Source organism: Pangasianodon hypophthalmus, chromosome 13 (assembly GCF_027358585.1).
Source record: "Pangasianodon hypophthalmus isolate fPanHyp1 chromosome 13, fPanHyp1.pri, whole genome shotgun sequence".
NCBI classification, from domain to species: Eukaryota; Metazoa; Chordata; class Actinopteri; order Siluriformes; family Pangasiidae; genus Pangasianodon; species Pangasianodon hypophthalmus.
Window position 1 is genome coordinate 21,768,199 of NC_069722.1, and position 15,504 is coordinate 21,783,702.

Sequence of the window (15,504 nt, forward strand, 5' to 3'; positions counted from 1 at the left end):
ACAATGTTCTTAAAAGGGACTTTTGTCAAGGAAAAGAGAATTAATTTCCCATTTTAAAGCCACATTCCATTCAATTCAATTTTATTTGTATAGCGCTTTTAACAATGGACATTGTCACAAAGCAGCTTTACAGAAATAAATGGATTCACAAAAATATATTGTAAATATTTGAATTCATCACTGTGAATTTATCCCTAATGAGCAAGGGAGTTTTTCCTTGCCATCGTGGCAAGGAAAAACTCCCTGAGATGATATGAGGAAGAAACCTTGAGAGGAACCAGGCTCAAAAGGGAACACATCCTCATCTGGGTGCAACGGATAGTGCGATTATAAATAAATCCCTTCTATTATTGTGTACTGTAAGGACAAATAGTGCAATTGTGCAACCAATAAATTCATCACAGTTTTCGCAAGAAGTCTGGCTGGTTAAAATCTATCCACTGTCCACTGATGGAGTCCTGAGTATGAAGCTGCTCGTGGCAACTGCAGCCCCAAAGCCACTACAGCAATCGCAGTCCCAAGCCATTACAATACAGCTCCCCATATGTGATCCCCAAGCCATCTCCACAGCCCCCAGATGGCACCATCCCCAGCAATCCAAATGGTTCTTCAGGCCGTCCATATGGGGCCGCCCCCAGCAGCAGCGAGCGAACTCAACCGATGAAAACTCCAACCAGAAGTAGGGCATCAGGATGGGTCAGGCAGCGAGGAGGAGCAGAAGGGGTCAGGATCACTGACATTTCAGAAGTAGTATGTGTAGCTCGACAGAGAGTGAGGGGGAGAGAGAGAGATGGAGAGAAAGGAAGAGATTGTTAGGTGAGCTTTTGTCCTCTAATGGTTAAGCACAATGTACTTTGCATGCAGAGTGCAAGCAGGGACTCCGGCAAGACTAGCTATGACAGCATAACTAAAAGGGAGAGCCAGAAGCTAACACAGACATGAGGGCACCCTGGGACATAAAGCAGCCAGCCACTCCACCGTCGACAAACCTGAGTGAACGTGTGAGAGTGGGTGGGCGACAGCATCCAAACATCCCAGTTCACCACAACACTCTATGCCTGTGAACCCTCCAGACCTGCCCCTGTACCTAAGAAAAAACTATTCACTAAAGGCTTGACTAAACAAATATATTTTCAGCCTAGACTTAAACACTGAGACTGTGTCTGAGCCCCGAACACTAAGTGAAAGGCTGTTCCTTAGCTGTGGGGCTTTGTAAGAGAAAGCTCTGCCCCCAGCTGTAGCCCATATCCTCCATAAGATGAATCTCCACCTCATAATTTAAATACCATTTAAATACAGTCTCCTCCCATCATCAGCAGATAAGCAAATACAAGCGTCAGGGCTGGATATCACTCTATTTATGTGATGTGATGGTCTCTGTTAAACTTTGGAGAACAGAGAAGACCCCAGTACAAACAACACACACCATGTTCTCTACATCTCTACTGCTCCTGCTGGCAGCTGCTTCCTGTGAGTGCTTTATCACATTCATTCATTTACTACAATAACAATAAATGTGCAGCAGATATTGTGTGAGATATCACCATGTGTTTTCCTCCACAGATGTGCATGGTTATGAACTGACTCAGCCTGCTTCCATGACAGTCCAGCCAGGCCAGAGTCTCTCCATCCCCTGCAAGGTCTCATATTCAGTTACGAGTGTTGGTACATCTTGGATCCGACAACCTGCAGGAAAAGCTCTGGAGTGGATTGGATACATCAGTAGCAGTGGGGGTACAGGTTACAGTGACAAACTGAAAAACAAGTTCAGCATCTCCAGAGACACTGCTACTAACACAATAACAATTCGAGGACAGAATCTGCAAACTGAAGACACAGCTGTGTATTACTGCGCAAAAGGCTCACAGTGACACAGAATAGTGGATTCCCCTTACAAAAACTTTGAGACATGTTAGAGACATCCTCTCAATGCCACTAATAAACCATCTCACACACACTTTTACTTTCTTCCACTGAATCAAGTTTTAATAGTGTGTGTCATTACTACACACACAATGTACTTCTTTAAATCAAAGAATTGCATAAATAGTATTTTTTCAAGAGTTTTAATTCACAACCCTTATTAATTAATTGTACAGAAATTTTGAACAGCAGTTGGAATAAATGCTTAAAATAATAAGCAGTTTTAACTGATTAACTAATCCCCACTTTACAGACACTTCAGCCCAAACATTTAGATCATTTAATCATTTAACAAAAACTAATACAAACGTTTACTCAGTTCATAGTTATTAAGAATATATTATTCATCTTTTTAGCTGTTTTAAATGAAATGCATCTGAATATCCAGTTAACATTCCACTTGCTTCACATGTTTGAAAGCAGTTTGTAACTTCATATAACTTAATTTGGATGGCACCCACAATAATAGGTGTAAAAAAAAATATATATATATATATATATATTCTTGTCTTGGGGTTGTCAACTGGAGGAACGCTGTCACAGGAAATCATTTCAGCAAAAAATACTGGTGCAGAGCAGATAAAGGTTGGGAGTAATTTTTCAGTGGGTAATTTTTTTTCCTCAGTGTGGTCTGATTAGAGAACTGACGACATACCTTGTTTTAAGTTTATGTTTAAAGGTATTTTACGAATATCCATATTATTCAAGGACGCACTGCTGTCTTAAAGCAACATAACTCCTTTGTGTAGCTGCGTGAAAAATGCTTGTATGTATAAAAAAGGTCCACCACATTTACACGTGGTAATAAGCACTCAGGGTCTACATAAGTCAGTCAGTGATCACTTTTTGTTAAAAATGAAAGCAAAAAACATGATTATGGAGTCAGGGAGAGAAAAAAAATCTTCTACAATCTGAGGTTCCTGAGCTGCACCGAGTCGTCCTGATGATCCTGTAATAGTAACTCGCAGTCTGTGCTCTGTTAAGAGTTAGAATTGGTTTCGGAATTTGCGCTAATACATCAAATGTCACAACCTTAGGCAGGAAAGAAGTCCGACTGCTGGCAGGTGCTGCAGCAAATCAGGAGAGGAAGACAGTCAATAACAGAAAAACTGATTTAGGAGTAGAACAGGTAAGACACTGACTTGTTCCCTTATTTGGTGGGAAGCTAGTGAGTATTCTGATTTGTCCTCATTGTGGAGTTTGTATCATTAGCCAGTTGTGAAAGAGATATGCTCAGTTAGCAAGTGGATAACCTTTTGTGTTTGTTTGGTGTGTTGTTTGGGATCATCATCCCTCAATTTGTTTTTATTTTAGAGTTAGCAAATATTTCTCCTTTCCTTTACCTATCAGCTTTAAATGCATGACTTTTACAGTTGATAACCACCAGTTTGCCAACTGGAGGAGAACTTCAGTTCTGTTTGTACAAACATGTACAAAGCTAAAATTATTAGATTAACACTATAGAGTACATGTGTGGAATTGAACAGTAATTGGGCTAAAATTCACCGTTTAATCCAATAGAAGATACAAGATAACGGCAGTGTTCTGTTTACGTGCCGTCTTGAATGGTAGAGTTAACATCAGATAAATCTTTTTAAGTTGTGGATGTTGGGAAACCTTGTTTTGTTTCAATCAGTGATGTCAAAAATATGGCCTGCAGACCGGCCCACTGGAGGCTCAAATCCGGTCCACCAAATGAATTTAGAATCGAAAGTTTTAAATTTGGACCCTAACTGAACTGAAAGATTTGAAAAAAGTGCTAGTATCTGTTACTCCACTAGAGGCAAAGTAGAGTAGTATTTTATTTATTTATTTATTTATTTTGTGTTTCTCATTTTAAAAGACAAAGGTCCTACGACACCGAGTGCTTTGTGTGGGACTTCATGGCTTTGTGGTAAAAGCCTTGCCTCTGACCTCAGAGGTTGCTGGTTCAAATCTGGCTGGTCCTTGGGCTTGAGTGAGTGGATGAGGTGGTGGTAAGATAGTTACTGTGGCTGAAGGAACTGTAGGTTAAAAGACCCCAAAAAAAGTGTGGGTGATAGTTTTTCCACAGCATCCCCTATATAATGCAAAACTAAGTCGACACTCTCTCTTCAAGCTCCATAACCACCTCAGTATATCACCCTTGACCTCAGGGGGGCAGCTGCCCGGATATTACCCCCCAACTCATGGGTTATGCCCTCTTGCACCTTCCTCAACTCCTGCTGTGCCATTCATTCCTGAACCTTCTACACCCATATCCTGGAGACCTGGCCAGGGTTTGAACCAGCAACCTCTTAACCCAGAGGCAAAGCTCATCCAGTTGAGCCACAGGATCTCTTGTTAGCAGCTTGTTTAATAAAACTTTTCAAGTCTGTATACTTAAGTCCTGCGCTAAAGTTAAGCAGACATGCAGAATCAAACCAGGAATGTCACGCATGAAAGACCATGTTGCTAACCACTGCACCACTAAAGCATAGACACCCTACTTGCTTATTGGACTTTTGGCTCAAAACCAGTGCCAGTCAAAGCGGGACTGCAAGGAAGAGTTTAATGGAAGAAGAGATGGTTATTTCTTTTGATTTCAGCACTCAGCATATAATTAGCTCAAGCGTCTTAGCCTTCACTTAGTTATCATCTTCCCCACTTTATTTCCCCTTTGGTCAAATCCCAGACTCTGGCTTATACATGCAAAACTTTAACCCATTTTTTTGGGAGGGGAACGGGTGTTCATGAACCATTTCCTTAAGCCATCCTTTCTCCACCTCTCCCAGATTTGAACCAAAAAACTCTGTGTTCATGGGTGAGACATTTACAAGAAAGTCACCATGTCTTCCATAATGGTATTGCTGTTGTAGAACCTTTGTCTTTAAAAATTTAAATCCATGACCCTAAAAAAATAAAACATTTAAATGTGAAAAATGTTTGTTTGCTGACATCATTCTTCAGCATTGTCCCTAAATGAAGCTCTAAATGGGTGAAGTTCATTCTTTTCAGAGGAAGGGAGGTGTGGTTATACTTTCCGCCTGTCTGCGCATGGACACCACAAAACCTTTGGGAAATTAACCGGAACTACTTTTTCTCTGTTGGCGTTGGAAACTTGGATAAAACTATAAGAACAGTGACATTTTCTCATGTCTGTATCATCCTAAGATCTTCACTGGTAAAAACGTATGACCAGAAATCAACAACTGCCCTTTGGCTTCCATTATAGGGAAATTTCAAGTAAACAGGTTTTCTGTCCGAATATACATACTTTATTTGGAATGAAAAGATTATATGATTTTAAACACATACAAATACAGACAAGAATAAACAGTGCACTATTCGTTTTTTGTTTTTTTTGTAAGAAAGCTTGCCAGTAATGTTCACAGGACATCTGGCTATGACTAGAGATGTGTATCAGGGCTGAGACCCCAACAAAATAGTTGCGCAAGTGGGAGCGTTCTTCCTTTTCCACAGGCGTGAGTGGTCAATCCATCATCTTTTGTAACTGCCTGATCAGGGTTATGGTGGTTTAAATAAGGCTACTAGTTTGTTTTTATTTTGGAAAACAGAACTAACTCAAATATCACAGACAGATACAAAAAACAGTCCCGCAAATCATTGCGTTTCATTGCGTTACACCCCTATTTTACTCTAGTATCTAATGTAGTGACCAAGGACACACACAAGCTTCTGCTAAAGGTGACACCCGTTGTTTATGTCCGACAGAGCAAAAGACTCACACCCGAAAGAAAATATAGTCTGGACAAGTACCACTTGAACACCACTCGATCCCTGACTCATGCTGGCAGTGCACTCGCATTCGATGGATTCTGGAGGAGCGAATATGAAGCTAATGTGCCGGAAGAAACACGCTCTGGAAGGGCAGATGGATGCGGCCGTATGGCGTGGCGGCTTTACTGTGTGAATGCCGATGCAAACGGATTGAATTCGGAGAGCAAGTCTAATTAAGATGGAGAATCTCTGCAGTTCTTATCTGCGCCACCATAACGTGGAGATCAGATCAATAATTAGAATCAGAAAAATAATTAGTTCTTGTCTAAGTTGATCTAAGAAGGAGGTGTCCTATAATAGTGTATTATTAAAGCGCTATCTATTGACTTTATAGAATTTGACACCTGTAGTGATATTACATGTTACCGGTGAATGATCCGATATCAAAATAGGCAAAATATCAATAGTACCGATGTGTTGGACCAAAGAGGGATCAACCAAAATATAATCAATCCTAGAAAATGACTTGTGATGGGTGGAATAAAATGTATACGCTTTAGCATTACCATTTTCAATACGCCATGGGTCTGCAAGATTAAGCTCTTAAGAGCTACTGAAGATGGCGTTGCCACCCTGGGGTCAGTGGAAGAGCGGTCTAACTCAGGGTGGACACAAGCATTGAAGTCTGCACCTAGAATAATGTGATAGACATTGAAATGAATCAAGGTTCCAGAAATATTGTCCATAAATTGGCGGTCACATACGTTCGGTGCATATATAGATGTTAAGAGGACTTTGGTATGATTCATTCAGGTAGAAATACAAAAGGGAGCGTAGAAAAGCCCAGACCTCGAAAACCATTTGAAGAAAATTGTACATTTTAGTCAGTTGCCGCCACGAACAGAACGCAGATGAACATAAACCAAACTATGTACAGACACTTTGCAATCCGCCAGGACACTACGACTCCTCTGGCAAGCGTAAGACTGCAGTTTACAAGAGCCGTGACTGCTCAATCGCCGTGTGATCCCAACCACTACTGACTAGAGATTATCAGGCTATAACTAGAGTAGGGAAGGATTTATGATTGTAATAAAAATGATTCAAAAAATAAATCACATCATAAATTTCTATATAAAGCCTCAGCCTGCTCAGAGATTTAGTAGCCTAAAGAAAAAGAAAATAAAAGAGGGACCTACCTCAGTAACCAAGAATGTCCATAACCTATTTTGTGGCCAAAGTAAATATTAAAATAAGATAGTAAATAAGAAAAATAAAATAAACGCTTTACAACAGCATATACAGTACGCTGGCTGTGTAGTTTATCTCTGCTCAGTAACGGATTGCTCCATATCCATATCAACACAGCGGGCCAGTTGAAGACACAGTCCCACAGATGCTATAGCGGTGTCGCTCCCAGGCCGTGAAGACAGAAGATACTGCTCGGCCTCCAACAGCGATTGAAAGAGGTTTTATCTCCCTGCATTTACAGTTACAGCATTTAGCAGACGCCTTTATCCAGAGCGACTTACAATTATCTCATTTATACAATTAAGCAGCTGAGGGTTAAGGGCCCAGCAGGGGCAGCTTGGTGGTGCTGGGATTTGAACTCTCAACCTTCTGAGCAAAAGTCCAACGTCTTAACCACTGAGCTACCACTTCCCTCCACTTCCCTCCACACGCATGGATGCCCTTGACCATGGAAGAGGAGAACCGACTGAATTCCGAGTGTCTCCATCTTCTTCCGCACCTCAGTGAAAGCCTTCCTTTTCTTAGTGGTGTCTGCGCTGTAATCCGGGAAGAAATGAAGAGTTTCGCTGCCGAACTTGACTGCTTTATTTATCTAAGACCTGAGGCGTCAGCACATCATCTATGGCAGATTGAACAGCGGCAGAAACAATTCTGTCTAAATCAGTCTGTTGCTCGCTCAAGGCTTGTTTCATTCCGGCCAAAATGGCGCCCTCCAGCTCAGCTCGGGAGATAGCGGTGGAGGACTCCCTGAATTTCTTCTTAATACGAGAGGGTGTGTCCTCCTGAGTATGAACAAATGTGGTCTGGGTCGACATTTTCGATGATTTCACGTAATTTAGCATTTAGTTATCCTTCAAAGACCTGGAAATATGTGAGTGGTGTGGAGAGCGTCTTTTCAAAGCTGCGCCGCCATTAACGCGTCACGTGACCTCCAGCAACAGTCTGTCTTTTAAGGTTTAAAACTATTTACGTCCAATAAGCAAGCTTAATAAATGACCTAAATTCATTCTTTCAGTTGTCTTCATTAACTTATTTTTTTTATCTGGCGGTGACTTTATCTCTAATGAATATTTTTAAAAAAATGGAGACTTAAAAATTAATATTTCAAATTAATATTTCCAGCTTCAAGGCAAAACACAGGTTTATATTAATGCACTGATTCTAACATGGTAATGGATCAACTTCATCACACCACCCTGAGTCTGAAACAAACCAAAAAGAAATCAATAATCAGTGTATAAACACATTTATGCATTAAGAAAATGAAAATAAAGAGTCACAAATGTGTTAATAATATATATTGGTTCAGTTATGTAGGATTGTATCAAATTTCCTCTAAGATAAGGAGTGTGTCTATGCAAATGTCCTTCCCTGTTATATATTTAAGCAATGAAGATCAAGAGCTTTTACTTCTTCTGCTTCAACACACACCATGATCTCTACATCCCTACTGCTGCTGCTGCTGGCAGCCGTACACTGTAAGTATTTTTCCATTTGACATATAATCCAGTTTTGGTTACTTATAGCTTTTTGCTTTTACAACATTAAAATAACTTTTCTTTAACAGGTGTTCACTGTGTTGAGCTGATCCAGACCGGATCCACAGTATTAACCCCTGGTCAGTCAATGACTCTGACCTGTAAAGTGTCTGGATATTCATTAACTGATAGCAGCTACTGTACGTTCTGGATACGACAACCTGCAGGAAAAGCTCTGGAGAGGGTCGGAGAGATATGTAGTAGCGGTAGCACTGCCTACAGTGAGAAACTGAAAAGCAGGTTTCAGGTTTCCAGAGACACGTCCAGCAGCACAGTAACATTAACAGGGCAGAAGATGCAGAGTGAAGACACAGCTGTGTATTACTGCGCTCGTTATTTACACAGTGAGACAGATCAACAACATCCCTGTACAAAAACACCTCATACAAAACACTATGAGAATTTTTTTAATATATATGTTAAAAAAACAGTGTACATTATAAAAGAATGACCAGAAATACAAAAAAGTATCTGTCAAAGTCTGATTGAAAAAAAGTCAGTTATATGTCTGAATACTTTGTGGTGTAGATTTTAAGCATTCTGCAACAACACCATAATGCTACATCTCTAACATTACTCTACATTATACACACAGAGTCAAAAGTTTTTGAACAAATAGATTATATGTTTTATGGGGTAATGTTACAGACTTGTCTTGCTTATTTTCATTTAATAGCTCACAGCAAAGTGTTTTTTTTTTTTTTTGTCCTGTACAACAGAAATTTGCCATGAACTGCAGTATTTTGTTTATTAAATAATGACAAGTCATATTTCATATTTCATAATGTTGAATATCTGCAAAAACAAATTAGTTCTTGTTATCACTTACATTATAACCACTATCATTCATTCATTCCCAGACTGGCCTCTCTTTTTTTTTTACCTCTGACCTTATACTTCATAAGAAAGTTAAATTGTGAGTTGTGTGATCATGTGTGAGAAAGTCTGAGAGAATTCTGTCATGAGTTTAAGAGAGGTACCGATACCGATATCCTCAAGTATAGAAAATAATCACACTAAATTTTGTGTTCTTTTTGTCTATTTCACTAAGAAATTTGACTAAAACATTAACATTTTAAAATAATAGTATTTGATAAAGAGGCTTCTGTTCCATTATAAAGCCACATAATCTCCATAAGAAGAATCTCCTCCTCATTATTTAAATACATTTTAAATACATTCTCCTCCCATCATCAGCAGATAAGCAAATACAAGCGTCAGGGCTGGATATCACTCTATTTATGTGATGTGATGGTCTCTGTTAAACTTTGGAGAACAGAGAAGACCCCAGTACAAACAACACACACCATGTTCTCTACATCTCTACTGCTCCTGCTGGCAGCTGCTTCCTGTGAGTGCTTTATCACATTCATTCATTTACTACAATAACAATAAATGTGCAGCAGATATTGTGTGAGATATCACCATGTGTTTTCCTCCACAGATGTGCATGGTGAGGAACTGACTCAGCCTGCTTCCATGACAGTCCAGCCAGGCCAGAGTCTCTCCATCCCCTGCAAGGTTTCATATTCAGTTACGAGTGATCATACAGGTTGGATCCGACAACCTGCAGGAAAAGCTCTGGAGTGGATTGGAATCATCTATAGTGGTGGGAGTACATATTACAGTGACAAACTGAAAAATAAGTTCAGCATCTCCAGAGACACGGCTACTAACACAATAACAATTCGAGGACAGAATCTGCAGACTGAAGACACAGCTGTGTATTACTGCGCTCGTGAACCACACAGTGAGACAGATCAACAACATCCCTGTACAAAAACACCCAGTACAGAAAACTCTTAAGGGCAGTGAAACGGTGTACAGTCTCAGTATGTTCAGTGACACTGTTTCATGCGTAGTGTATATTATTACTAACATGCTTAAATATAATCAGAGGATGTAGTAAATAATCCAGAGATCTATTTTTGATTATTGAATCCATACACCATCAAGACTACTGAATACTTCAAGAGAGAAAAAAATAGAGTCACATGAGGGACAGACTGATAGAGGATAGCTGCTATAATGTAAGAGATAACAGAAACTAACTTTTCACAGATGTTCCTCAATATTAAATGTACATATTTAATGGATAAAACTATACAACATATGTGTTGTTGTTAATTAATAAATAAATGAATTGAATTCATTAAATTTAAAAATATTAATCATTGGCAAATTGATGTGGAATAAGAGGAATAAAACACACATGCTTTTATATTGTTAAAATATTCACCTTGGGCGTGACAGCAGTAACTCTGCTTCATCTCACCACCCCATCACTGATTATTTTTCTGTAACTGCACACTCTGTTGTGTTTTATTCCTTACCTAATGTGCTTATATTCTAGTGTGATTTCTTAATATAAGTTCACCTGAAAACATGTAATAGCTGTGTATTCCTGCACTCGTTACCCACACAGTGAGACACATCAACATCATCCCTGTACAAAACACCTTGTACAAAGTCCTATTTGAACTTCTGAATGAAAAAATGTGAACATTATAACAGAATGATCACAAGCACAACAGTTTCCCGTCCTCGTTTAAATTCAGCTATTTGTTTCAATAATTTTTACTACAGATTTTATGTAGTTTGCCAACAAAACCGTAATCTCCAACATTGCTACACATTCTACACACACAGTCAAAAGTCTACTACTGGATTTTATGTTTTATGGTGTGATTTTACCAACTTAAAGTTGATTTTCTTTCTATAACAGCTCATCCTGATGTGTTTTATTCCTCTTATACCTCAGCAGTGTGCTGACAATTACAATGCTTTACTTGTTTAATTCTCTAGAGTGCAGCCGATACAGAGCTGATAATGACATAAAGGATTGTTTTTCTAATTAATATTATTTTTATGTATTATTACAAGATTCAGTTTTATTTTCACTATAAACAATAAGAAGTAATAATTATTTATTTATGTGAATATAAAATGCTTACATTATTTAACACATAACATTAATATTGTTAGTAATAATATATAATTAAATTATTTACCACATTAAATTGATATTAAATAGAGACAAAATGGGAAGAGACTGATTAACAGCTGCAGAGCTGCACTCAACACAGCTTCTCTGTAATATTTATGCAAATCTCCATCTCCTCTTGTAATATTAGCACCGTGCTTATCTAGAGAGGAAGCGCTTCTCATTAGTCCTCCTTCAACACAAACATGTTTGCTTCAGCTCCACTGCTGCTGCTGGCTCTCGCCCCCTGTGAGTGTTTGGATTTAAGCTTTATTAGTTCATCTGATCCTTTCAATTCAACATGTCAACCTTTTCTTTTTCTCTTTTCACAGATGTGTTCTGTGCTACTGAGCTCATCCAGCCAGACTCAGTGCTTATAAAGCCAGGAGAGACTTTAACCATCACCTGTAGAGTGTCTGGAGCTTCTATCACTGACAGCAGCCACTATGGAACAGCTTGGATTCGACAACCTGCAGGAAAAGCTCTGGAGTGGATCAATTTAATTTACTATAATGGGGAGATTCGTCAGAAAGATTCCCTTAAAAACAAGTTTGTCGTCTCTCGAGACACTTCCAGTAACACCGTGACCTTACGGGGACAGAACATGCAGACTGAAGACACAGCTGTGTATTACTGCGCTCGTGTTGCACACTGACACAACAAGCTGCAGCGCTGCACAAAAACGTCATCTTCATCACAATTCAGTTCTGTATTTAAATAATAAGCACATTTAACTGATTAACTAATCCCCACATTACAGACACTTCAACCCAAACATTTAGATCTTTTAAACATTTAACAAAAACTAATACAAAAGTTTACTCAGTTCATAGTTAATAAGAATATATTATTTATCTTTTTAAATGAAATGCATCTGAAAGCCCAGTTTTTCACATGTTTGAAAGCAGTTTTTGACTTCATATAATTATCTACTGTAGGAAAATAAATAACTTTAAGTGGGAACAATAACACCACTTCAAGTGACACAGCATCCCACCACCCTGCCCTTGATTATTTTCCTATAACAGCATGCCCCCAAGTGGTTTATTCCTTACTGAATCTGTCACTGAGCTCCTCTGCTTCTGTGGTATTTGTGATAAAGGTCCAAGTGTTCATGTATTTTATCAGAAATATGCAACAGCAGTTTATTATGAATATAGGATCTAGTTACTGTTGTTTTATGGCTTGAGAGGGCAGTCTGTGTAAACTAAACCATCTCTAACTGCTCATTAATACACATTCAGCTTCTCTCTCCTCACAGACTGCAATGATTCACCATCATCTCACTCACATTAAACAACTGAAAGATAATCGCTCTTTGTTGAAAACATTATCATAGTATTATTGTATTTTTCATTACACTTCTCTGCATAGGGAATAATAAATAACTCTAAATACTTTAAATTATATCCTCATTCATGAGGCTTTAAGAACAGAAAAGTGATTGGCATGAGCTCCTGACTGAAAGAGTCAGTGATGATTGTGACCTGCATTATTTCTGGAACTACATTCAGTTTCTATTCGATACAGTTTCTGAAACACCTGTGTTGTTCAGTGATTATTCATCAGAAAACTTCAGGTTCTTACACAGTGATGTACTAAAAGGACATGATATCTAATGAGTAAAGAGCAGTTGTGGAGTTGACAGCATGAAACACAGCTGGAGTCTTACAGTGAGCTTTTTCTCTTCATGGCTATTCCTCTGGGAATCGTTTTATGTCTGTAGTGGGCGTGCCATGCAAACCAAATCCTGTGTTTGAACCATTTATGCTGATATACATTCAGCTCAACAACATACCAGCAGTTTGTGTTCATTTACAGCAACAGTAATCATTTTAATTCTTTGAGATGGGACTAGGCAGAGTTTTGAGTTACTTTACTCTAGCAATCTTCATTCAATGTTAGTATTAATATTTATTACTTATTAAAAAAAACTCTTTTTCTTTCTGTTGTTTTATTTTTTACTTTAACACCTATCTTTGTGTATTCTTGTATTTCAGATTCCTGCAGTCAGACACTGATCGAGTCTGATTCAGTCATCATCAAACCTGATCAGTCTCATAAACTGACCTGCACAGCATCTGGATTGGACTTTAGTGGCTATTACATGGCTTGGATCAGACAGGCTCCTGGAAAAGGACTGGAATGGGTTGTAGCAATGCACTCTAGCAGTTACATATATTACTCCAGTGCAGTTAAAGGCCGCTTTACCATCTCCAGAGACGACAGTAAGCTGCAGGTGTATCTGCACATGAACAGCGTGAGGACAGAAGACACAGCTGTGTATTACTGCGCCCGACACACACAGTGATACTTCTCCTTAGACATCAGTACAAAAACACATGCTTGCTATAGTCACATGACAAGCTCACATTTTCATAAGCAGTGTATTCATGGAGCTCAAAGAACCAAAATGTTTTGACTTTTACTGCATGTGGCTTATTGTGAACATTGTCTGGACATTTATGCTGGTATAAGATTACTTAGGTCAGAGTCAGTTCTGAATATATATATATATATGGTACAGAGGGTAATGTTGCCACCTCACAGCTTCAGGGCCCTCGGTTTGATCCTGGTCATACAAAATGCTCCACATTATAATTCTTACTTTTTTTACTTAGTACTTTAGCTCTATTTGAGTTTTTTTTTTTAACAAGTTGCTTTAAAATCACTTCTTTTAGATCTGAGTATTTTGAAAACTGGACCTTTGTGCCTCTAGAGGGCAGTCTGTGCAAACTCAACCATCTCAGTCTGTTGCTATCTGCACTTTTAGGCCCCGTCTCTTTTCACAGGCTGCTATGACTGCATCCAGCACCATGACTCTCAGATTAAACTCCAGGAAGATAATTGCTTGTTGTTGCTTATATCATTACTTTTGCAGAGTCTTGTGAGACAAAATATAATTAAATAAATGCAATGCTATTCCTTTTTATATTCATTCTACATTTATTCTTTATCCAATCAGAATGAGTCAGAGATGATGTGTGGTCTACATTATTTCTGTAACCATATTAATTAATCAAAAAACATTAATGTCTTTCTGTATAGTTCTGATATATTTATATTTATAAAAGTATAAGACCTGTCTCTGAATGTTATTGCATTTCAGATTCATGCAGTCAGACACTGATTAAATCAGATACAGTGACCATCAAAGCTGGTGAATCACACACCCTGACCTGTACAGCCTCTGGATTTGATTTTAGTAGCTCTTGGATGGCTTGGGTCAGACATGTGCCTGGAAAAGGGCAGGGATTAATGGCTGCTTCACCATCTTCAGAGACAACAGTAAGATGCAGGAGTATCTGCACATGAACAGAGTGAGGACAGAAGACACTGCAGTGTATTACAGCGCTAGAGAAGCACAGAGTCACATGAGGTTGCAGAGCTGTACACAAACCCCTTCATAATATGGAAGCATATCTTTTTTTTTTTATCCTAGTCACTATAGAACATATTTATAAGGAAAACCTTTTTTCCAAATATTAAAAGTAGAAAGACACTCCACATGACAGCTTTCTCTAAAATACTTAACAAAAAGCATTTATCTGTTAGTAACACAGTGAGAGTGGTCATGCAGGAGAACTCAGTTACCCAGAATTCTCCAGGCTGATTAACTTGGATTGCCTGCAGCTGCCAGGCAGGTTACTTAAGGCCAGCCTTGAACACAGCCCTTTGTCACACCTTTGTAGAGGGGTGACTGGTATGGTATGTCAGGACTTTGCTAGAGGAAATGGAAAAAGAAACAGAAGATAAGAATAAAAGAGGATTAGAAAAGAAACTGCAAAGAAAAGCAGAAAGAAAATGGAGGAAAGAAGGGACAAGAGAGATTTAAGGCATGGCTAAGAAAAGAGAATGAAACTAAGACAAAGATACAAGATACAATTGAAAAGTGCACAAAACACACCCAGACTCTTCCCTAAACCTTCATCTTATCTATATATAAACTCTGCTTGCCCATTTATCTCTAAGCAAGCAGGGGTTTTTCACTCTGCAACTGGTTCCACATTAAACTGTCCTGTAACAATAACAGCACGTCCCACAGTGTTTTATTCCTCTATCACACTGTTTTGGGAAAAACTACATTTTTAAAATTAATTCAAGACTTGT

General features: G+C 38.7%; 3 gene segments (V, D, J or C); all 3 read left to right on the top strand.

Annotated features, from left to right (window-relative positions):
* Nucleotides 1–8,295: 8,295 nt before the first annotated feature.
* Nucleotides 8,296–10,769, top strand: LOC117598906 (Ig heavy chain V region 5A-like). The segment is given in 4 exon segments: nucleotides 8,296–8,351; nucleotides 8,441–8,755; nucleotides 9,856–10,020; nucleotides 10,765–10,769. Coding segments are annotated over 4 exon segments (531 nt in total).
* A 714-nt stretch (nucleotides 10,770–11,483) lies between these two features.
* On the top strand, nucleotides 11,484–12,049 carry LOC113546935 (immunoglobulin heavy variable 4-61-like). The segment is given in 2 exon segments: nucleotides 11,484–11,643; nucleotides 11,727–12,049. Coding segments are annotated over 2 exon segments (366 nt in total).
* A 1,094-nt stretch (nucleotides 12,050–13,143) lies between these two features.
* On the top strand, nucleotides 13,144–14,319 carry LOC117598898 (Ig heavy chain V region 914-like). The segment is given in 2 exon segments: nucleotides 13,144–13,294; nucleotides 13,395–14,319. Coding segments are annotated over 2 exon segments (363 nt in total).
* Nucleotides 14,320–15,504: the final 1,185 nt, after the last annotated feature.